The 26100-nt window shown below is 46.7% G+C and overlaps 1 protein-coding gene across 5 annotated transcripts in view; it reads left to right on the forward strand.

Moving 5' to 3' along the window:
- pak2a (p21 protein (Cdc42/Rac)-activated kinase 2a) overlaps positions 1–25136 on the forward strand; it is a 28691-nt gene extending 3555 nt beyond the window's left edge. For 2 of the 5 annotated variants that reach the window (XM_060927243.1, XM_060927268.1), the window contains exons 2-14: positions 11047–11285; positions 13088–13194; positions 13393–13537; positions 16996–17123; positions 17603–17720; positions 17815–17878; positions 18285–18333; positions 18441–18553; positions 20656–20773; positions 20883–20982; positions 22754–22950; positions 23158–23295; positions 23591–25136. In XM_060927243.1, coding sequence (XP_060783226.1) covers positions 11132–11285; positions 13088–13194; positions 13393–13537; positions 16996–17123; positions 17603–17720; positions 17815–17878; positions 18285–18333; positions 18441–18553; positions 20656–20773; positions 20883–20982; positions 22754–22950; positions 23158–23295; positions 23591–23677 — 1518 coding nt within the window. In that variant the 5' untranslated portion in view covers positions 11047–11131 and the 3' untranslated portion in view covers positions 23678–25136. Of the gene's footprint in view, positions 561–9254; positions 9725–11046; positions 11286–13087; positions 13195–13392; positions 13538–16995; positions 17124–17602; positions 17721–17814; positions 17879–18284; positions 18334–18440; positions 18554–20655; positions 20774–20882; positions 20983–22753; positions 22951–23157; positions 23296–23590 lie in introns of those variants that run through there. The other 3 variants (XM_060927259.1, XM_060927250.1, XM_060927276.1) reach the window with 3 other exon arrangements.
- Positions 25137–26100: the final 964 nt, after the last annotated feature.

The raw sequence follows: 26100 nt of genomic DNA on the forward strand, positions 1-26100 counted from the left end.
GTGTTTTCTGTGTGTGTGAGATTAACCCATGGTGCACACTTGAACCCTTTATGATGATTGTATTCTATACATTAATATTGAAGCCCCTCCCCTTCAGTAATTAAGTCCCCTTTGTGCAGCTCGTTAATAAAATGCTGAATTTTAATTCGTTGTGAGCACGAGGAGAACGGTCTCACCCTCCAACACAGGAAGGTCAATTGACAAATTTCCTTTTATAGAAGCCGAGAACACAAAAGCTGTGACTCTCTTCCTGTAAACAGTTCCTCTATATGGCTGAGAGAGAGACAGGAGGAGACAGACAGGGAGAGAGACAGCTCGCTCGTGTCTGACCTGCAGTGAAACAGGAAGAGGAAATGTTTCTGTTCCTCTCCACCAATCAGAGCAGGACAGGAAGTGAGTGATGGGGAAACCCTGTCTCTCACACACACACACAGGTTTTTCCCTTTAATGGTATGTGTAAGATTCACATCAGGCCTCGGTGTTAGAGAGCCACAGCGCTGAGGGAGTGAGGACGAGCTGCACAGGGACACAGAGGGAGGGAGATGGAGACACTTTAATAGGTTAGTGATGTAAACTAATTAGTAATAAAAGTTAATTAGTGAAGTGTTCAGCACTGACTCATAGTAAGATAAAACTGTGTGTTTACTCAACACGCTCTCTGTACTCAACACACTAACACTCTCTGTACTCAACACACACTCTACTCAACACGCTGTCTGTTCAACACACTCTGTACTCAACACACTGTCTGTTCAACATGCTCTCTGTACTCAACACGATGTCTGTTCAACACATTCTCTGTACTCAACACACTATACTCAACACGCTGTCTATTCAACACACTCTCTGTTCTCAACACACTCTCGGTACTCAACACGATGTCTATTCAACACGCTCTCTGTACTCAACACGCTGTCTATTCAACACATTGTACTCAACACGCTGTCTGTTCAACACGTTCTCTGTACTCAACACGCTGTCTGTTCAACACATTCTCTGTACTCAACACACTGTCTATTCAACACAATCTCTGTACTCAACACGCTGTCTGTTCAACACGCTCTCTGTACTCAACACACTGTTCAACAAATTCTCTGTACTCAACACGATGTCTATTCAACACGCTCTCTGTACTCAACACACTGTTCAACAAATTCTCTGTACTCAACACGAGGTCTATTCAACACGCTGTCTGTTCAACACGCTCTCTGTACTCAACACGCTGTCTGTTCAACACGCTCTCTGTACTCAACACGCTGTCTGTTCAACACGCTCTCTGTACTCAACACGCTGTCTGTTCAACACGCTCTCTGTACTCAACACGCTGTCTGTTCAACACGCTCTCTGTACTCAACACGCTGTCTGTTCAACACGCTCTCTGTACTCAACACGCTGTCTGTTCAACACGCTCTCTGTACTCAACACGCTGTCTGTTCAACACGCTCTCTGTACTCAACACGCTGTCTGTTCAACACGCTCTCTGTACTCAACACGCTGTCTGTTCAACACGCTCTCTGTACTCAACACGCTGTCTGTTCAACACGCTCTCTGTACTCAACACGCTGTCTGTTCAACACGCTCTATGTACTCAACACGCTGTCTGTTCAACACGCTCTATGTACTCAACACGCTGTCTGTTCAACACGCTCTATGTACTCAACACGCTGTCTGTTCAACACGCTCTATGTACTCAACACGCTGTCTGTTCAACACACTGTACTCAACACGCTGTCTCTTCAACATACTCTCTGTGCTCAACACGCTCTTTGTATTCAACACTCAGTCCATTCAACACACTCTCTGTGCTCAACACACTGTACTCAACACGCTGTCTATTCAACATACTCTCTGTACTCAACACGCTGTCTATTCAACACTATACTCAACACGCTGTCTATTCAACACTCTCTCTGTGCTCAACACGCTCTTTGTATTCAACACTCAGTCCATTCAACACACTCTCTGTGCTCAACACACTGTACTCAACACGGTCTATTCAACACACTCTCTGTTCTCAACACGATGTCTATTCAACATGCTCTCTGTACTCAACACGCTGTCTATTCAACACACTGTACTCAACACGCTGTCTATTCAACACACTGTACTCAACACGATGTCTATTCAACACACTGTACTCAACACGCTGTCTGTTCAACACACTCTTTGTACTCAAACACACTGTACTCAACACGATGTCTGTACTCAACACACTGTCTATTCAACATGCTCTCTGTACTCAACACGCTGTCTGTTCAACATGCTGTCTGTTCAACACGCTGTCTGTACTCAACATGAAGATGTCTGTTCAACACGCTGTCTGTTCAACACATTCTCTGTACTCAACACGCTGTCTGTTCAACACATTCTCTGTACTCAACACGCTGTCTATTCAACACACTGTACTCAACACACTGTCTGTACTCAACACACTGTTCAACACGCTCTTTGTACTCAACACGCTGTCTATTCAACATGCTCTCTGTACTCAACACGTTGTCTGTTCTCAGCACACTGTCTGTTCAACACGCTCTCTGTACTCAACACGCTCTCTGTACTCAACACGATGTCTGTTCTCAACATGCTGTCTGTTCAACACGCTCTCTGTACTCAACACGCTGTCTGTTCAACACGCTCTCTGTACTCAACACAGTCTATTCAACACGCTGTCTGTACTCAACACGATGTCTGTACTCAACCCGCTGTCTGTACTCAACACGCTGTACTCAACACGCTGTCTATTCAACACACTGTACTCAACATGCTGTCTGTTCAACACGCTCTCTGTTCAACACGCTCTGTATTCAACGCAGTCTATTAAACACACTGTACTCAACACGCTCTCTGTATTCAACACGCAGTCTATTCAACACACTCTCTGTACTCAACACACTGTACTCAACATGCTGTCTATTCAACACACTCTCTGTACTCAACACGCTGCCTGTTCAACACACTCTCTGTACTCAACACACTGTACTCAACACAATGTTCAACACACTGTCTGTACTCAGCACGCTGTCTGTTCAACGCGCTCTCTGTACTCAACGCGCACACTACTCAACACGCTCTCTGTACTCAACATGACGATGTCTGTTCAACACGCTGTCTGTACTCAACATGCTGTCTGTTCAACACGCTGTCTGTACTCAGCACGTTGTCTGTTCAACACGTTCTCTGTACTCAACACGCTCTCTGTACTAAACATGATGCTGTCTGTTCAACACAATGTTCAACGCGCTCTCTGTACTCAACACACTCTGTTCAACACGCTGTCTGTTCAACACGCTCTCTGTACTCAACACGCTGTCTGTTCAACACGCTCTCTGTACTCAACACGCTGTCTGTTCAACACGCTCTCTGTACTCAACACGCTGTCTGTTCAACACGCTCTCTGTACTCAACATGATGCTGTGTGTTCAACACACTGTTCAACGCGCTCTCTGTACTCAACATGCTGTCTGTTCAACACACTGTTCAACGTGCTCTCTGTACTCAACACACTCTGTTCAACGCGCTCTCTGTACTCAACACGGTCTGTTCAACACGCTGTCTGTTCAACACACTCTCTGTACTCAACATGACGGTCTGTTCAACACGCTACCTGTACTCAACACGCTGTCTGTTCAAAACGCTCTTTGTACTCAGCACTGTCTATTCAACACGCTCTCTGTACTCAACACACTCTCTGTACTCAGCATGACGATGTCTGTTCAACACGCTCTCTGTAATCAACACGCTCTCTGTTCTCAACACGCTGTCTGTTCAACACACTGTTCAACACACTCTCTGTACTCAACATGCTGTCTATTCAACACGATCTCTGTACTCAACACGCTCTCTGTACTCAACATGCTGTCTGTTCAACACGCTCTCTGTACTCAACACGCTCTCTGTACTCAACACGCTCTCTGTACTCAACACGCTGTCTGTTCAACACGCTGTCTGTTCAACACGCTCTCTGTACTCAACACACTGTACTCAACACGCTGTCTATTCAACACACTGTTCTCAACACACTCTCTGTACTCAACACGATGTCTATTCAACACACTGTACTCAACACACTGTACTCAACACGCTGTCTATTCAACACACTCTGTTCTCAACACACTCTCTGTACTCAACACGATGTCTATTCAACACACTGTACTCAACACACTGTACTCAACATGCTGTCTATTCAACACTCTCTGTACTCAACATGATGCTGTCTATTCAACACTCTCTGTACTCAACATGATGCTGTCTGTTCAACGCGCTCTCTGTACTCAACATGACGCTCTCTGTACTCAACATGACGCTCTCTGTACTCAACATGATGTCTGTTCAACACGCTGTCTGTACTCAACATGACGCTCTCTGTACTCAACATGACGCTCTCTGTACTCAACACGCTCTCTGTACTCAACATGACGCTCTCTGTACTCAACATGACGCTCTCTGTACTCAACATGACGCTCTCTGTACTCAACACGCTCTCTGTACTCAACACGATGTCTGTTCAACACGCTCTCTGTACTCAACATGATGTCTGTTCAACAAGCTCTCTGTACTCTACACGCTCTCTGTACTCAACACGCTCTCTGTTCAACATGCTCTCTGTTCAACATGCTCTCTGTACTCTACACGCTCTCTGTACTCTACACGCTCTCTGTACTCAACACGCTCTCTGTTCAACATGCTCTCTGTTCAACATGCTCTCTGTGCTCAACACACTCTCTGTACTCAACATGACGATGTCTGTTCAACACACTCTGTTCTCAACACTCTCTGTACTCAACACGATGTCTATTCAACACACTGTACTCAACACGCTGTCTATTCAACACTCTCTGTACTCAACATGACGCTGTCTGTTCAACACGCTCTCTGTACTCAACGCGCTCTCTGTACTCAACATGACGCTCTCTGTACTCAACACGCTCTCTGTACTCAACACGATGTCTGTTCAACACGCTCTCTGTACTCAACATGATGTCTGTTCAACAAGCTCTCTGTACTCAACGCGCTCTCTGTACTCAACATGACGCTGTCTGTTCAACATGCTCTCTGTACTCAACACGCTCTTTGTTCAACACACTCTCTGTACTCAACACGCTGTCTGTACTCAACATGACGCTGTCTGTTCAACACGCTCTCTGTACTCAACATGATGTCTGTTCAACACGCTCTCTGTACTCAACATGACGCTCTCTGTACTCAACACGCTCTCTGTACTCAACATGCTGTCTGTTCAACACACTGTTCAACACACTCTCTGTACTCAACATGCTGTCTGTTCAACGCACTCTCTGTACTCAACACGCTGTCTGTTCAACACGCTCTCTGTACTCAACACACTGTACTCAACACGCTGTCTATTCAACACTCTCTGTACTCAACATGACGCTGTCTGTTCAACACGCTCTCTGTACTCAACGCGCTCTCTGTACTCAACATGACGCTCTCTGTACTCAACATGCTGTCTGTTCAACACACTCTCTGTACTCAACATGTCTGTTCAACAAGCTCTCTGTACTCAACGCGCTCTCTGTACTCAACATGACGCTGTCTGTTCAACACACTCTCTACTCAACACGCTGTCTGTACTCAACATGTCTGTTCAACAAGCTCTCTGTACTCAACGCGCTCTCTGTACTCAACATGACGCTGTCTGTTCAACACACTCTCTACTCAACACGCTGTCTGTACTCAACATGACGCTGTCTGTTCAACACACTCTCTGTACTCAACATGACGCTGTCTGTACTCAACACACTCTCTGTACTCAACACGCTCTCTGTACTCAACACGCTCTCTGTACTCAACACGCTCTCTGTACTCAACACGCTCTCTGTACTCAACACGCTCTCTGTACTCAACACGCTGTCTGTTCAACACGCTCTCTGTACTCAACACGCTGTCTGTTCAACACGCTCTCTGTACTCAACACGCTCTGTACTCAACACGCTCTCTGTTCAACATGCTCTCTGTACTCTACACGCTCTCTGTACTCTACACGCTCTCTGTTCAACATGCTCTCTGTTCAACATGCTCTCTGTACTCGACACGCTGTCTGTTCAACATGCTCTCTGTACTCTACACGCTCTCTGTTCAACACGCTCTCTGTTCAACACGCTCTCTGTTCAACACGCTCTCTGTTCAACATGCTCTCTGTTCAACATGCTCTCTGTTCAACATGCTCTCTGTACTCAACACGCTCTCTGTACTCAACACGCTCTCTGTACTCAACACGCTCTGTTCAACACGCTCTCTGTACTCAACACGCTGTCTGTTCAACACGCTCTCTGTACTCAACACGCTGTCTGTTCAACACGCTCTCTGTACTCAACACGCTGTCTGTTCAACACGCTCTCTGTACTCAACACGCTCTCTGTACTCAACGCGCTCTCTGTTCAACGCACTCTCTGTTCAACGCACTCTCTGTACTCAACATGACAATGTCTGTACTCAACATGACAATGTCTGTACTGTACACAGTCTATTCAACACGCCGTCTATTCAACACGCTCTCTGTACTCAACACGCCGTCTATTCAACACGCTCTCTGTACTCAACACGCCGTCTATTCAACACACTGTTCAGCACGCTCTCTGTACTGAATGAGCTCTCTGTACTCAACACACTCTTTGTTCAATGCACTCTCTGTACTCAACACGCTCTATGTACTCAACACACTCTATGTACTCAACACGCTCTATGTACTCTACACACTATACTCTACACACTCTCTGTACTCAACACGCTCTCTGTATTCAACATACTGACTGTTGAACAAACTCTCTGTACTCAACACACTCTCTGTTCAACATGGTCTATGTACTCTACATGCTCACTGTACTCAACACGCTCTCTGTTCAACATGCTCTCTGTACTCGACACGCTCTCTGTACTCGACACGCTCTCTGTACTCAACACGCTCTCTGTTCAACATGCTCTCTGTTCAACATGCTCTCTGTACTCAACACGCTCTCTGTTCAACATGCTCTCTGTTCAACATGCTCTCTGTACTCAACACGCTCTGTTCAACACGCTCTCTGTACTCAACACGCTGTCTGTTCAACACGCTCTCTGTACTCAACACGCTCTCTGTACTCAACACGCTCTGTACTCAACACGCTCTCTGTTCAACATGCTCTCTGTACTCTACACGCTCTCTGTACTCTACACGCTCTCTGTTCAACATGCTCTCTGTTCAACATGCTCTCTGTACTCGACACGCTGTCTGTTCAACATGCTCTCTGTACTCTACACGCTCTCTGTTCAACACGCTCTCTGTTCAACACGCTCTCTGTTCAACATGCTCTCTGTTCAACATGCTCTCTGTTCAACATGCTCTCTGTACTCAACACGCTCTCTGTACTCAACACGCTCTCTGTACTCAACACGCTCTGTTCAACACGCTCTCTGTACTCAACACGCTGTCTGTTCAACACGCTCTCTGTACTCAACACGCTGTCTGTTCAACACGCTCTCTGTACTCAACACGCTGTCTGTTCAACACGCTCTCTGTACTCAACACGCTCTCTGTACTCAACGCGCTCTCTGTTCAACGCACTCTCTGTTCAACGCACTCTCTGTACTCAACATGACAATGTCTGTACTCAACATGACAATGTCTGTACTGTACACAGTCTATTCAACACGCCGTCTATTCAACACGCTCTCTGTACTCAACACGCCGTCTATTCAACACGCTCTCTGTACTCAACACGCCGTCTATTCAACACACTGTTCAGCACGCTCTCTGTACTGAATGAGCTCTCTGTACTCAACACACTCTTTGTTCAATGCACTCTCTGTACTCAACACGCTCTATGTACTCAACACACTCTATGTACTCAACACGCTCTATGTACTCTACACACTATACTCTACACACTCTCTGTACTCAACACGCTCTCTGTATTCAACATACTGACTGTTGAACAAACTCTCTGTACTCAACACACTCTCTGTTCAACATGGTCTATGTACTCTACATGCTCACTGTACTCAACACGCTCTCTGTTCAACATGCTCTCTGTACTCGACACGCTCTCTGTACTCGACACGCTCTCTGTACTCAACACGCTCTCTGTTCAACATGCTCTCTGTTCAACATGCTCTCTGTACTCAACACGCTCTCTGTTCAACATGCTCTCTGTTCAACATGCTCTCTGTACTCAACACGCTCTGTTCAACACGCTCTCTGTACTCAACACGCTGTCTGTTCAACACGCTCTCTGTACTCAACACGCTGTCTGTTCAACACGCTCTCTGTACTCAACACGCTGTCTGTTCAACACGCTCTCTGTACTCAACACGCTCTCTGTACTCAACACGCTGTCTGTTCTCAACACGCTCTCTGTACTCAACGCGCTCTCTGTACTCAACGCGCTCTCTGTACTCAACGCGCTCTCTGTTCAATATGCTATATGTACTCAACACACTGTACTCAACACGCTCTCTGTATTCAACATACTGTTCAACAAACTCTCTGTACTCAACACACTCTCTGTACTCAACATGCTCTCTGTACTCAACACACTTTGTGTTCAACATGCTCTATGTACTCTACACACACTCTGTACTCAACACGCTCTCTGTACTCAACACGCTGTCTGTTCAACACGCTCTCTGTACTCAACGCGCTCTCTGTACTCAACGCGCTCTCTGTACTCAACGCGCTCTCTGTACTCAACGCGCTCTCTGTACTCAACGCGCTCTCTGTTCAATATGCTATATGTACTCAACACACTGTACTCAACACGCTCTCTGTATTCAACATACTGTTCAACAAACTCTCTGTACTCAACACACTCTCTGTACTCAACATGCTCTCTGTACTCAACACACTTTGTGTTCAACATGCTCTATGTACTCTACACACACTCTGTACTCAACACGCTATCTGTACTCAACACACTGACTGTTCAACACGCTCTCTGTACTCAATACACTGACTGTTCAACACGCTCTCTGTACTCAACACTCTGTACTCAACACGCTCTCTGTACTCAATACACTGACTGTTCAACACGCTCTCTGTACTCGACACGCTCTCTGTACTCAACATGCTGTCTGTTCAACACGCTCTCTGTACTCAACACGCTCTCTGTACTCAATACACTGACTGTTCAACACGCTCTCTGTACTCAACACACTGACTGTTCAACACGCTCTCTGTACTCAACATGCTGTCTGTTTAACACGCTCTCTGTATTCAACACGCTCTTCACCTGTGTGTGTGTGAGAGAGAGAGAGAGAGAGAGAGAGAGAGAGAGAGAATTTTGAGCTTGGGGCTGTGAAATTTGACATTTCTTGGGTGTGTCCTTTGTGCAGGGTGATGATCTGAGTAGCAAACACACATAGTGAATATGATATAGGTTGTGTGTGTGTGTGTGTAAAGCTGCTGTGGCTGCAGTACGAGTTATGACTTGAACAGAAAAAAATGTTATTTGCTGTAAAACTCACCCTCTGGCTGTGTGTGTGTGTGTGTGTGTGTGTGTTATTACACACTGAGTTCTTATTAGAAGAAAAAATTCTCACCTTGAATGATGTTCAGAAGAGAAATAAAAGGAAAGAAAGAGATAGAGAGACAGATAGAGAGTTGTAGCGTGTGTGCTCTCGTGCTTTGGAATGAAGGTTGCTTGCTCTGACTTGTCCTTCTCTAGAGTGCACAATTTGTGTGTGTAGTGTCTTCATTACTCTTCACACACACTGGAGCACTGCAGTGAGGGTAAGCTCTCTCTCTCTCGCTCTCGCTCGCTCGCTCTGTGTGTTTTGTCCTGTAGTTAATGTTTCTGTTTAGTGTTTGTACTCTGACGTGAACATTCAACACTTTAAACAACGCTGCTCATTTTTATTCTCGTTTAGTTCTCTAACTGTTGAATGCTCAGGGTTCTGTGTGGTGTAGAGCCTCCGAGTGCTCAGCGAGAACGTTAGAAGGTGTGTAAGATGTGATGTGTGATATTAATGAGCATGATGTTCGCGTTAGGATAAATTTTATCAGGTTATAGAACTGTACAGTTCATATGAACTTTTACTCCTACAAGACTTGAGCCTGAGTTTCAACATGGCTGCTTGAGCCTGTCATTACAGGGGCGGGGCTTAACAGACACTCCTCTCAGATAAACACTGCGAATATCTGAGATTCCTATTTGTGCTGAATGCAGGTGATTTGTGTCGACTGAAGGTGATTTTTTTTTGGGAGTTCTGGACTCTGATTGGTCAGGAGGTTCAGACTCGAACAGCAGCTCTGACTGTAGTACAGGTTTATATTAATGCTGTCGCTCTGATACCTTATTGTTTCTATAGCAACAGCTCATTCACAGGGACATGTCCAGCGATAATAAACAGATGTAGTGTGTTTGGAAGGAGTCTCCAGTGTGAGCGCTGTGGAACAGTCAGAGGTGAAGCTGTAAGTTGTTCAGGACAGAGGAGTTTACACTTCTGTACAGTTTCTCAGGAACATGACGAGCTGAGAGTTTCGTCTTATTAACTTAGAGAGAGACTGGTGAGGGAACGAGTGTTTATCGCTGCTAGAACATCAGTGAGAACAGGAACTCACTCGTTCATGAATAATATAACTTCAGAATGTTTCATTTCTGTTTCAGGTAACTGAAGTGTGTGAGAGTCGACATCACTGCAGTGATTCTGCTGTGTGTGTGTGTGGGGGGTTGGGGTGCACGTGTATGAAATCAGTGACAATGCAGAAACAGGAAGCTGTTTGTGGTTGTGGTGTGTTTGATTTGTTAGAAGTGAGACAGGATTTGACCATATATAGGTGTGTTGATGAAGAATGAGCATGTGATAGACAAGAGCGACACACCCATCTCTCATCCTGTCCATCATCTCACTCCATTATCGACACGTTTAAACATGCTGACCTGCTGATACCCGATCAGCTCTCTCCCACACACACACACGCCACTGTGTCCATCACCACCACCCTGTAATTACTGCGTATTCAGGCCTCCGAGCACCACAGGGTTCTTTGTGTGATTAATGATCTTGTAATAAACTCTGTTGATGATAAACTGTCTCTGCTGCCCCCTGCAGGTTGCTGTGTGAAGCCCTGTGACTGCAGGTGTGTGTATGTGTGAGTGAGTGAGTGAGTGAGTGAGTGAGTGTGTGTGTGTGTGTGATGTGTGATAACGGAGAGTTGGAAGATAAACCCCCCGCCCCCCCGGTCAGGATGAGCAGCAGCAGTAAAGACGGCGTCCCCAAACCGCTGCCCTCTGTCCCCGAGGAGAAAAAACCACGCAAAGGGATCTACTCCATCTTCTCTGCTGAGAAAGGTCAGAGAGACCACGTTACCCAGCAGGCACTGGGGCTGAGACCTCATTTACATTTTAAGGCACTGTTTCAGACCCCAGAGTTTATGTCCTGTCAGTTTATACTGTTATATCTCTGAGCTGACGCTGTGACGGTGACTTTAAGGCTCTGTCCGAAATCACTGACGGTTACTTTTTAGAATGAATTCTACAACCCCGATTCCAAAAAAGTTGGGACAAAGTACAAATTGTAAAAAAAAAACGGAATGCAATAATTTACAAATCTCAAAAACTGATATTGTATTCACAATAGAACATAGACAACATATCAAATGTCGAAAGTGAGACATTTTGAAATTTCATGACAGCAACACATCTCAAAAAAGTTGGGACAGGGGCAATAAGAGGCTGGAAAAGTTAAAGGTACAAAAAAGGAACAGCTGGAGGACCAAATTGCAACTCATTAGGTCAATTGGCAATAGGTCATTAACATGACTGGGTATAAAAAGAGCATCTTGGAGAGGATCACCAATCCCCCTAATTCTGCACCGACAAATAGTGGAGCAATATCAGAAAGGAGTTCGACAGTGTAAAATTGCAAAGAGTTTGAACACATCATCTACAGTGCATAATATCATCAAAAGATTCAGAGAATCTGGAAGAATCTCTGTGCGTAAGGGTCAAGGCCGGAAAACCATACCGGGTGCCCGTGATCTTCGGGCCCTTAGACGGCACTGCATCACATACAGGCATGCTTCTGTATTGGAAATCACAAAATGGGCTCAGGAATATTTCCAGAGAACATTATCTGTGAACACAATTCACCGTGCCATCCGCCGTTGCCAGCTAAAACTCTATAGTTCAAAGAAGAAGCCGTATCTAAACATGATCCAGAAGCGCAGACGTCTTCTCTGGGCCAAGGCTCATTTAAAATGGACTGTGGCAAAGTGGAAAACTGGTCTGTGGTCAGACGAATCAAAATTTGAAGTTCTTTATGGAAATCAGGGACGCCGTGTCATTCGGACTAAAGAGGAGAAGGACGACCCGAGTTGTTATCGGCGCTCAGTTCAGAAGCCTGCATCTCTGATGGTATGGGGTTGCATTAGTGCGTGTGGCATGGGCAGCTTACACATCTGGAAAGACACCATCAATGCTGAAAGGTATATCCAGGTTCTAGAGCAACATATGCTCCCATCCAGACGACGTCTCTTTCAGGGAAGACCTTGCATTTTCCAACATGACAATGCCAAACCACATACTGCATCAATTACAGCATCATGGCTGCGTAGAAGAAGGGTCCGGGTACTGAACTGGCCAGCCTGCAGTCCAGATCTTTCACCCATAGAAAACATTTGGCGCATCATAAAACGGAAGATACGACAAAAAAGACCTAAGACAGTTGAGCAACTAGAATCCTACATTAGACAAGAATGGGTTAACATTCCTCTCCCTAAACTTGAGCAACTTGTCTCCTCAGTCCCCAGACGTTTACAGACTGTTGTAAAGAGAAAAGGGGATGTCTCACAGTGGGAAACATGGCCTTGTCCCAACTTTTTTGAGATGTGTTGTTGTCATGAAATTTAAAATCACCTAATTTTTCTCTTTAAATGATACATTTTCTCAGTTTAAACATTTGATATGTCATCTATGTTCTATTCTGAATAAAATATGGAATTTTGAAACTTCCACATCATTGCATTCCGTTTTTATTTACAATTTGTACTTTGTCCCAACTTTTTTGGAATCGGGGTTGTAGTATAAACTCTGCGTGTGTTTGGGGCACAGCCCATGTATGACGTCCTGTCTGTCTCTCTCTGTCCTGACAGCAGGGAAGCGTAAGGATAAAGATAAAGAGAGGCCAGAGATCTCACACCCCTCAGACTTTGAGCATACGATTCATGTCGGGTTTGATGCTGTGACGGGCGAGTTCACTGTGAGTCTCTCTCACGCGCGCGCGCACACACACACACACACCTGTGAGACATGTGTTTACACTGGAGGTAAAAGTGGTTTAAATCTATTTTTTATGGCAATGTGAACAAATCTAATCACTTTGACTCTTTCAATTCCAGTTTCATTTGTCATACTGACTTGGATCTGTCTGTCTGTCTGTCTGTCTGTGAGCGGTTAGGGAATGCCAGAGCAGTGGGCACGGCTCCTCCAGACCTCCAATATCTCAAAGTCGGAGCAGAAAAAGAACCCACAGGCTGTCCTCGATGTGCTCAAATTCTACGACTCAACCGGAAACGGGAAGCAAAAATACATCAGCTTCAAAGGTCAGCTGTCTCACTCTCACTGTCTCACTCGCGCTCAGCTTCACAGGTCCGCTGTCTCACTGTCTCACTCGCGCTCAGCTTCATAGGTCCGCTGTCTCACTGTCTCACTCGCGCTCAGCTTCACAGGTCCGCTGTCTCACTCTCACTGTCTCACTCGTGCTCAGCTTCACAGGTCCGCTGTCTCACTCTCACTGTCTCACTCACGCTCAGCTTCACAGGTCCGCTGTCTCACTCTCACTGTCTCACTCACGCTCAGCTTCAAAGGTCAGCTGTCTCACTCTCACTGTCTCACTCGCGCTCAGCTTCACAGGTCAGCTGTCTCACTGTCTCACTCGCGCTCAGCTTCACAGGTCAGCTGTCTCACTGTCTCACTCGTGCTCAGCTTCACAGGTCCACTGTCTCACTCGCGTTCAGCTTCACAGGTCCGCTGTCTCACTGTCTCACTCGCGCTCAGCTTCACAGGTCCGCTGTCTCACTCTCACTGTCTCACTTGCACTCAGCTTCACAGGTCCACTGTCTCACTCGCACTCAGCTTCACAGGTCCACTGTCTCACTCTCACTGTCTCACTCGCGCTCAGCTTCACAGGTCCGCTGTCTCACTGTCTCACTCACGCTCAGCTTCAAAGGTCAGCTGCCTCACTCTCACTGTCTCACTCGCGCTCAGCTTCACAGGTCCGCTGTCTCACTCTCACTGTCTCACTCGCGCTCAGCTTCACAGGTCCGCTGTCTCACTCTCACTGTCTCACTCGCGCTCAGCTTCAAAGGTCAGCTGTCTCACTCTCACTGTCTCACTCGCGCTCAGCTTCACAGGTCAGCTGTCTCACTGTCTCACTCGCGCTCAGCTTCACAGGTCAGCTGTCTCACTGTCTCATTCGCGCTCAGCTTCACAGGTCAGCTGTCTCACTGTCTCATTCGCGCTCAGCTTCACAGGTCAGCTGTCTCACTGTCTCACTCGCGCTCAGCTTCACAGGTCCGCTGTCTCACTGTCTCACTCGCACTCGGCTTCACAGGTCCGCTGTCTCACTCTCACTGTCTCACTCGCGCTCAGCTTCACAGGTCAGCTGTCTCACTGTCTCACTCGCGCTCAGCTTCACAGGTCAGCTGTCTCACTGTCTCACTCGCGTTCAGCTTCACAGGTCCGCTGTCTCACTGTCTCACTCGCGCTCAGCTTCACAGGTCCGCTGTCTCACTGTCTCACTCGCACTCGGCTTCACAGGTCCGCTGTCTCACTCTCACTGTCTCACTCGCGCTCAGCTTCACAGGTCAGCTGCCTCACTCTCACTGTCTCACTCGCGCTCAGCTTCACAGGTCAGCTGCCTCACTCTCACTGTCTCACTCGCGCTCAGCTTCACAGGTCAGCTGCCTCACTCTCACTGTCTCACTCGCGCTCAGCTTCACAGGTCCGCTGTCTCACGCTCACTGTCTCACTCGCGCTCAGCTTCACAGGTCCGCTGTCTCACTCTCACTCGCGCTCAGCTTCAAAGGTCAGCTGTCTCACTCTCACTGTCTCACTCGCGCTCAGCTTCACAGGTCAGCTGTCTCACTCTCACTCGCGCTCAGCTTCACAGGTCAGCTGTCTCACTCTCACTCGCGCTCAGCTTCACAGGTCAGCTGTCTCACTCTCACTCGCGCTCAGCTTCACAGGTCAGCTGTCTCACTGTCTCACTCGCGCTCAGCTTCACAGGTCAGCTGTCTCACTGTCTCACTCGCGCTCAGCTTCACAGGTCAGCTGTCTCACTGTCTCACTCGCGCTCAGCTTCACAGGTCAGCTGTCTCACTGTCTCACTCGCGCTCAGCTTCACAGGTCAGCTGTCTCACTGTCTCACTCGCGCTCAGCTTCACAGGTCAGCTGTCTCACTGTCTCACTCGCGCTCAGCTTCACAGGTCAGCTGTCTCACTGTCTCACTCGCGCTCAGCTTCACAGGTCAGCTGTCTCACTGTCTCACTCGCGCTCAGCTTCACAGGTCAGCTGTCTCACTGTCTCACTCGCGCTCAGCTTCACAGGTCAGCTGTCTCACTGTCTCACTCGCGCTCAGCTTCACAGGTCCGCTGTCTCACTCTCACTGTCTCACTCACGCTCAGCTTCAAAGGTCAGCTGTCTCACTGTCTCACTCGCGCTCAGCTTCACAGGTCCGCTGTCTCACTCTCACTGACTCACTCACGCTCAGCTTCAAAGGTCAGCTGTCTCACTCTCACTGTCTCACTCGCGCTCAGCTTCACAGGTCCGCTGTCTCACTCTCACTGACTCACTCACACTCAGCTTCAAAGGTCAGCTGTCTCACTCTCACTGTCTCACTCGCGCTCAGCTTCACAGGTCAGCTGTCTCACTCTCACTGTCTCACTCGCGCTCAGCTTCACAGGTCAGCTGTCTCACTCTCACTGTCTCACTCGCGCTCAGCTTCACAGGTCCGCTGTCTCACTCTCACTGACTCACTCGCGCTCAGCTTCACAGGTCCGCTGTCTCACTCTCACTGTCTCACTCGCGCTCAGCTTCACAGGTCCGCTGTCTCACTCTCACTGTCTCACGCGCGCTCAGCTTCACAGGTCCGCTGTCTCACTCTCACTGTCTCACGCGCGCTCAGCTTCACAGGTCCGCTGTCTCACTCTCACTGTCTCACTCGCGCTCAGCTTCACAGGTCCGCTGTCTCACTCTCACTGTCTCACTCGCGCTCAGCTTCACAGGTCCGCTGTCTCACTCTCACTGTCTCACTCGCGCTCAGCTTCACAGGTCCGCTGTCTCACTGTCTCATTCGCGCTCAGCTTCACAGGTCAGCTGTCTCACTGTCTCACTCGCGCTCAGCTTCACAGGTCCGCTGTCTCAACGTCTCACTCGCGTTCAGCTTCACAGGTCCGCTGTCTCACTGTCTCACTCGCGCTCAGCTTCACAGGTCAGCTGTCTCACTGTCTCACTCGCGCTCAGCTTCACAGGTCCGCTGTCTCAACGTCTCACTCGCGTTCAGCTTCACAGGTCCGCTGTCTCACTGTCTCACTCGCGCTCAGCTTCACAGGTCAGCTGTCTCACTGTCTCACTCGCACTCAGCTTCACAGGTCCACTGTCTCACTCTCACTGTCTCACTCGCACTCAGCTTCACAGGTCCGCTGTCTCACTCTCACTGTCTCACTCGCGCTCAGCTTCACAGGTCAGCTGCCTCACTCTCACTGTCTCACTCGCGCTCAGCTTCACAGGTCCGCTGTCTCACTCTCACTGTCTCACTCGCGCTCAGCTTCACAGGTCCGCTGTCTCACTCTCACTGTCTCACTCGCGCTCAGCTTCACAGGTCCGCTGTCTCACTCGCACTGTCTCACTCGCACTCAGCTTCACAGGTCCGCTGTCTCACTCTCACTGCCTCACTCGCGCTCAGCTTCACAGGTCCGCTGTCTCACTCTCACTGCCTCACTCATGCTCAGCTTCACAGGTCCGCTGTCTCACTCTCACTGTCTGTCTGTCTGTCTCTCAGATAAGGACACTCCCCCGGTGAAGAAGGGGTCGGAGCCGGTACCTGGTGGTGTTAAAGATGATGATGATGATGATGATGATGAAGCCCCGCCCCCCGTGGTGGCTCCTCGGCCTGAACACACCAAATCAGTGAGTGTCACATGTTCATCTGTGTGTTTCTCACACCCTCAACACTGTGTGTGTGTGCGCGCGTGCATTTATAGCTGAGGGTTTTTTATTTTAAAGTTCCGTCCCAAACCTCAGAAATGATGTGTAACTGCTGCTGTTTTTGTGCGCGAGCCGTTTTGGGTTTGCACTGAACATTCAAGTGTAAACCTTGTTAAGGCTCTTAATAGAGCGCCAGCCGTTTTGTTTCTATCGCAAACTCCAGAACTACGTTAGAACACCAGCAGCTTGTGGTTTTACAAGAACGTCAGCCATTTTGTCTCCATTTTAAGTTTTTTTTTTAACTAATTAATGTTGGCACTGTTTTATTATTTATTTCTGTATGTTGACATTAAACACATGAGAAAGCCCTGAATAAATGGTGGTGTTATCGTAGACTTGCGATTATTTCCCTGAGAGTGTGGTTCTGACCCTCGCTGTGGTTGTGTATGGTACCTGCACAGGTTCTCACTCGTCCGTCGATGATCGACCCTCTTCCTCCTCCAGATGCCTCCAAAGCTGCAGATAAACAGAAGAAAGGAAAAGGAAAGATGACGGATGAGGAGATCATGGAGAAACTGAGTACGACAGTGTAATTGTGTGTGTGAGTGTGATATGATGTAAGTGGGCGTGTCTTCCGCTCTGATCTCACACTCCTCCCTCTGTCGGTTTTCAGGGACGATAGTGAGTATCGGAGACCCGAAGAAGAAATACACAAGATACGAGAAGATCGGACAGGGGTGAGTGTTAGTGTTAGTTTAATTCTCTCTTCTGTTTAATTTACTGTTGCTGTCTGGAAACACACACTCCAGCGCCCCCTGCAGGTCTCACCTACTTTACTCTCTCACACTCGTTCACAGTACAGCGTGACAGGCCCGTGCTTATCTTCTATCTGTAAGCTGCAATTTCACCAGTAAAGCAACAGTTTTTAATTTCTATGCAGATTAGGCATGACATGGTCCTGCGCCGAATCCAGATGATTAGCATCTTCAGCTGGCGATGTCATGTGGAAATATAACCAGACACACACTGATGAGAACCATAAAAACACACATTTAACACACAACTCCATCTGGAATAGTGATGCTGGAATAAATAAAATTAGTGCAGTGTTTAATTTGTCTGTGTGTGTGTGTGTGTCCTCAGTGCATCTGGTACTGTGTTTACTGCCATTGATGTTGCTACAGGACAGGAGGTGAGTTAACATTAAGCTAAATGTGCTCAATAATCCACCTGTACAGTATCTGGCAGGTACATGACAGAGTTCAGCTCTTCTAATTTCAGGTGTGTGTGTGTGTACAGGTGGCTATAAAGCAGATTAACTTGCAGAAGCAGCCGAAGAAGGAGCTGATCATTAATGAGATCCTGGTGATGAAAGAGCTGAAGAACCCCAACATCGTCAACTTCTTAGACAGGTGAGTTTACTAATGTGTACTACACCTGTACTGTACTACACCTGTACTACATCTGTACTACACCACACCTATACTACATCTGTACTACACCACACCTGTATTATACCTGTACTACACCACACCTGTACCACACTTGTACTACAACTGTACTGTACTACACCACACCTGTACTACACTACACCTGTACTACACCACACCTGTACTACACCTGTATTGCACCACACCTGTACCATACCTGTACTACACCACACCTGTACTACACCTGTATTACACCACACCTGTACTACGCCACACCTATACTACAGCTGTATTACGCCACACTTGTACCACACCTGTACTACACCACACCTGTACTACACCACACCTGTACTACAGCTGTATTACGCCACACCTGTACTACACCTGTACTACACCTGTACTACACCACACCTGTACTACACCACACCTGTACTACACCTGTATTACACCACACTTGTACTACACCTGTACTACGCCACACTTGTACTACACCTGTACTACACCTGTATTACACCACACCTGTACTACACCTGTATTACACCACACCTGTACCACACCTGTATTACATCACACCTGTACTACGCCACACCTGTACTACACCTGTATTACACCACACCTGTATTACACCACACCTGTACTACACCTGTATTACACCACACCTGTACCACACCTGTATTACACCACACCTGTACTACGCCACACCTGTATTACACCACACCTGTATTACACCACACTTGTACTACAACTGTATTACGCCACACCTGTACTACACCTGTACTACACCACACCTGTACTACACCTGTACTACACCACACCTGTACCACACCTGTACTACACCTGTACTACACCACACCTGTACCACACCTGTATTACATCACACCTGTACTACACCACACCTGTACTACACCTGTACTACACCTGTATTACACCACACCTGTACCACACCTGTATTACATCACACCTGTACTACACCACACCTGTACTACACCTGTATTACACCACACCTGTACTACGCCACACCTGTATTACACCACACCTGTATTACACCACACTTGTACTACACCTGTATTACGCCACACTTGTACTACAACTGTATTACGCCACACCTGTACTACACCTGTACTACACCACACCTGTACTACACCTGTACTACACCACACCTGTACCACACCTGTACTACACCTGTACTACACCACACCTGTACTACACCTGTACTACACCACACCTGTACTACACCTGCATTACGCCACACTTGTACTACACCTGTATTACGCCACACTTGTACTACACCTGTATTACGCCACACTTGTACTACACCTGTATTACGCTACACCTGTATTACACCACACCTGTACCACACCTGTACTACACCACACCTGTACCACACCTGCATTACGCCACACTTGTACTACACCTGTATTACGCCACACTTGTACTACACCTGTATTACGCCACACTTGTACTACACCTGTATTACGCTACACCTGTATTACGCCACACCTGTACCACACCTGTACTACACCACACCTGTACTACACCTGTATTACACCACACCTGTACTACACCACACCTGTACTACACCTGCATTACGCCACACTTGTACTACACCTGCATTACGCCACACTTGTACTACACCTGTATTACGCCACACTTGTACTACACCTGTATTACGCCACACCTGTACTACACCTGTACTACACCACACCTGTACTACACCTGTATTACACCACACCTGTACCACACCTGTACTACACCACACCTGTACTACACCACACCTGTACTACACCTGTATTACACCACACCTGTACCACACCTGTACTACACCACACCTGTATTACACCACACCTGTATTACACCACACCTGTACTACACCTGTATTACACCACACCTGTACTACACCTGTATTACGCCACACCTGTACTACACCTGTATTACACCACACCTGTACTACGCCACACCTGTACTAAACCCTTATTTACACTCAGTGACTGTTCTTCAGTGTTCACTTCCTGTAATTATCTGCACATCAATTCAGAACTGTTAGAATGTTTCTCTACATCGGTGTACTGTGTGTGTGTGTGTAGTTTCCTGGTGGGGGAGGAGCTGTTTGTGGTGATGGAGTATTTAGCCGGTGGCTCGTTGACTGATGTTGTGACAGAGACGTGTATGGATGAAGCTCAGATCGCTGCTGTGTGCCGAGAAGTACTGACCGTTCTCCCCTAACTCTCACACACGCGCACACACATGCCTGTAATTAACGAATAATTAGAGAGTAATTAGTAGTGATTAATCATTTGTTTGGTGTGTACAGTGTCTGCAGGCGCTTGAGTTCCTGCATGCTAATCAAGTGATTCACCGAGACATCAAAAGCGACAATGTGCTGCTTGGCATGGACGGCTCTGTTAAACTCAGTGAGTGCTCCCTACACCCTTATACCCTACACCCTACTCCCTACACTCCTAAACACCATGCTGCTGGGCGTGGACGGCTCTTTTAAACTCAGTGAGTGATCCAATATTAGCTATATATCTGTGAGTGGCAAAAGTATGTGAGCCTTTGCTTTCAGTATCTGGTGTGACCCCCTTGTGCAGCAATAACTGCAACTAAACGTTTGCGGTAACTGTTGATCAGTCCTGCACACCGGCTTGGAGGAATTTTAGCCCGTTCCTCCATACAGAACAGCTTCAACTCTGGGATGTTGGTGGGTTTCCTCACATGAACTGCTCGCTTCAGGTCCTTCCACAACATTTCCATTGGATTAAGGTCAGGACTTTGACTTGGCCATTCCAAAACATTAACTTTATTCTTCTTTAACCATTCTTTGGTAGAACGACTTGTGTGCTTAGGGTCGTTGTCTTGCTGCATGACCCACCTTCTCTTGAGATTCAGTTCATGGACAGATGTCCTGACATTTTCCTTTAGAATTCGCTGGTATAATTCAGAATTCATTGTTCCATCAATGATGGCAAGCCGTCCTGGCCCAGATGCAGCAAAACAGGCCCAAACCATGATACTACCACCACCATGTTTCACAGATGGGATAAGGTTCTTATGCTGGAATGCAGTGTTTTCCTTTCTCCAAACATAACGCTTCTCATTTAAACCAGAAAGTTCTATTTTGGTCTCATCCATCCACAAAACATTTTTCCAATAGCCTTCTGGCTTGTCCACGTGATCTTTAGCAAACTGCAGACGAGCAGCAATGTTCTTTTTGGAGAGCAGTGGCTTTCTGCTTGCAACCCTGCCATGCACACCATTGTTGTTCAGTGTTCTCCTGATGGTGGACTCATGAACATTAACATTAGCCAATGTGAGAGAGGCCTTCAGTTGCTGAGGTGTTACCCTGGGGTCCTTTGTGACCTCGCCGACTATTACACGCCTTGCTCTTGGAGTGATCTTTGTTGGTCGACCACTCCTGGGGAGGGTAACAATGGTCTTGAATTTCCTCCATTTGTACACAATCTGTCTGACTGTGGATGGGTGGAGTCCAAACTCTTTAGAGATGGTTTTGTAACCTTTTCCAGCCTGATGAGCATCAGTAACACTTTTTCTGAGGTCCTCAGAAATCTCCTTTGTTCGTGCCATGATACACTTCCACAAACATGTGTTGTGAAGATCAGACTTTGATAGATCCCTGTTCTTTAAATAAAACAGGGTGCCCACTCTCACCTGATTGTCGTCCCATTGATTGAAAACACCTGACTCTAATTTCAACTGCTAATCCTAGAGGTTCACATACTTTTGCCACTCTCAGATATGTAATATTGGATCATTTTCCTCAATAAATAAATGACCAAGTATAATATTTTTGTCTCATTTGTTTAACTGGGTTCTCTTTATCTACTTTTAAGACTTGGGTGAAAATCTGATGATGTTTTAGGTCATATTTATGCAGAAATATAGAAAATTCTAAAGGGTTCACAAACTTTCAAGCACCACTGTACACCCTAACCCTTATTCCCTACACCCTAACCCTTAATCTGTACACCTACACCCTACTCACTGTGCCCTTAAAAGGTAGAAAGTGTCATTAGTGGTGTTAATCAGTTCACCCTAAACCCTAACACTCCAAACACGTCACCCCTGAGCTCCTAAACTCGAGATATAAAAAAGCTGTGATGTCATAAGAAGCGCAGCAGACTGTGTGTGTGTTGACTGTGCTGTTTGACTGTGTGTGCGCAGCGGATTTCGGGTTCTGCGCTCAGATCACCCCGGAGCAGAGTAAGCGCAGTACAATGGTGGGAACGCCGTACTGGATGGCCCCTGAGGTGGTGACGCGCAAAGCATATGGACCCAAAGTGGACATCTGGTCTCTGGGTATCATGGCTATAGAGATGGTGGAGGGAGAACCACCGTACCTCAATGAGAACCCACTGAGGGTACACACACACACACACACACACACACACACACTATTCTATGATTACTGCTGGTGTTTAATTGAGAGGTGAAGAAGACTCATTGTGTCACATGATCAATTTTCTGATCCGGTTCCATTGAAGCTCCACCCTTTTTGTCACAGACATTAAAATGAACACGAGTGTGTGATATAAACACGCTCACACTCGCTGGCGTTCCTCCTGCAGGCCCTGTACCTCATCGCTACTAACGGAACTCCAGAGCTGCAGAACCCTGAGAAACTGTCTCCCATCTTCAGAGATTTTCTCAACCGCTGTCTGGAGATGGACGTGGAGAAGAGAGGGAGTGGCAAAGAGCTGCTGCAGGTCACTACACACACACACACACACACACACAACAATATACAGAATACTTTGAGTAACTAGTTTATTTATAATTGCTGATAAAAGAGAGGAGGTTTTATTTTGCCAGGTGTAGCACACGAAAGTACAGTAATGTATTTTATATGATTTTAAAAATACTTCAATATAAAAAACATGATTTTTATTTTACAGTAATTCAAATTTGAATATTTTTTAATGATGGGGAGAATCGAGGCCCAGCACTGGCATTGGGTTTTTGTGTGAGAGTTAATGAGCGTGTGGTCGTGTTCCTCCTCAGCACCCGTTCCTGAAGTTGGCGAAGCCTCTGTCCAGTCTCACACCCCTCATCCTCGCCGCCAAGGAGGCCATGAAGAGCAACCGCTAATCCTGGACACGCCCCACCCCACCCCACCCCCTGCTCTGTGTGTGTGTGTGTGTGTGTGTGTGTGTGTGTGTGTGTTATCGTATATACACAACCAAACTGCTGCATGGCCAGATGTGAGCGTGTCATCTTAGCATACACACTGTGTGTGTGTATTTGTTGCCATGGAAACACACATCTGATTATTTTATTATTATTATTAAAGTACACAGACTCAACGGTGTGTGTGTGTGTGTGTGTGTGTGGCCGCTGAGTTGGTTCGACAGTGTTACCAGCAGAGGAAAAGGGGAACAGTGCAGTGAGACAGCGGTAATCAGGGGCTGATGGAGAGGGTTTAACTCAGAGAGCAGCTGCAGCCAGCAGGGGGCACTAAAGAGTCAGATTACAGTGATGTCATGACTGAAGGTGTGATGGAGTGCAGAACCACAAACATGTCAAATCTGAATAAAAATAAAAGATTCTGACGGGAAACTGCGCCGGTTTCTCTCAGGAGCTCTGCACGGCAACGAAAGCTCTGCTAGAAACCAAAATCACCCGTAGCATTATAAAGCGTTTCACGGGAGGGGGGTGGAGTTGAGAAACCGTAACCCCGCCCCTCACTCCTATTGGTTGGTGACATAAATTTTGCATACAGGTAAACATCTCGAAACATTTTTTCTGGCCCCACCCAGTTTACATAACTAGTATTGGCCCCGCCTTCTGTAACTGAAGGTTCAGCAGTTGCCATAGAAATGGAAGATTTACTGGAGCTGAAAGTTTTTGAGTTAAATGTTCAATTCAGACACCGAGGAGTAAAACCTGTTAGAGTGAGCGCTCCTTTAAGGTTCTAGAACAGTGCAGCCAGAAAGGCCACTCTGTGTGTGTGTGTGTGTGTGTGTGTGTGTGTGTGTGAGAGATTCCCGTTCCCAATAAAAGCAAAAAGCGTTTTTCTTTCAGTATTAACTGAAGTAGTAAACACCTTCAATGTGGTGATTAAAAAGAAAACAAATCCACAAACTGTAAGATTGATGAGTCTCCTCAGTAATAAATCTCGTTCTTTCTCATGATTTTTGTTTTTCATCATCGCTGTTGCCATGGTTACGTCAGATCTTTTTTAAAATTCCTATTTCTATGGAAATTCATTATTATTATTATTGAGAGCATTCTTGAGCGCCACCTGTCGGGCGTCCTCTCATGTAGCACGATGTCCTCTGTGTCTCTGAGTTTGGTGAATGGAGGAGGTTGTGGACTTTTCTTTCTTTCTTTCTTTCTTTCCCATGCTGTCTGTGTGATCTTGTGTTCAGAGTCTAATAAATGTAAGAAGCGGTTTTGTACATGATGTATCTCCATCAGCACAACAGGAACCAGGAGGTTTTTCACTCTGCTTATTTTTTATATTTATGTACATTTATAACTATTTTATATTTTCCAACTAACAATCTGAGAACTGCAAATTAAACCTCTTTAATCGTTGATTTACAAATGAATCGTTTTTATGAAATCATGAAATCTAACATTGTCATTTCAGTGAGTGTTGGAGTGGGGAGACGCTCCTCATGAGTGTCAGTGTTTGTCTTTACAGCACCGAGCTGCCTTTATGAAAATATCGAGGAAACAGATTTCAGAATGTTTTGTAAATTATTATTAAAAAAAAAAAAAAGACCTGGATCGGGGTGAGTGTGTCTCTATTCAGTTGTAACTGTTTAATCAGGCCAGGGGTGATGAGAAGTGTGTGTGTGTGGCAGTGTTTCCACTGAGCAGAAGAAGCGAGTTGTTCATGTCCCACACTCTTACAGTAACAGGAATGTGACACACCTGCTGTGATGCACCTGGAGGAGGCGGAGTCTGTCATTGTCTCTTGAACATGACATCAGCCTTAACGTTGCCTTTGTTGCTGAGTGTTGAGAACACACACACACACCACCTGTGTGAAAACAATATCTGCTGAATGAAGGTGTGTGTCACAGCCATGGAGACTGTGCGATAAGCTCCGCCCTCTGGCCTGAACCCGTCAGCAATCTTCCAGCTTCCCCTCTGACTGTTACACAGCGCTCGCACTGGAGACTCCTTCATTACATAAATAAATAAACAAACGTCTCCTTACAGTAAACTTCCGACACGCCCCTGTGAACAAGCTGTTACCATGGAAACGATAATGTATCGGAGCGAGAGCGTTACAGAGAATTAATCAACTCCTTCTGACCAATCAGAGTCCAGAACTCAGCACAGTGTGTTTTTTTTTTTGAAGCCACTGCAGTGATAAAAGTAACATACACTACCGTTCAAAAGTTTGGGGTCACTTTGAAATGTCCTTATTTTTGAAATTCTGTTCTTTTCACTTTAAACTAATCAGAAATCCACTCGATACATTGCTAATGTGCTAAATGACTATTCTAGCTGCAAATGTCTGGTTTTTGGTGCAATATCTCCATAGGTGTATAGAGGCC

The sequence above is a fragment of the Neoarius graeffei genome, chromosome 1 (genome assembly GCF_027579695.1).
Source record: "Neoarius graeffei isolate fNeoGra1 chromosome 1, fNeoGra1.pri, whole genome shotgun sequence".
Lineage (NCBI taxonomy): Eukaryota > Metazoa > Chordata > Actinopteri > Siluriformes > Ariidae > Neoarius > Neoarius graeffei.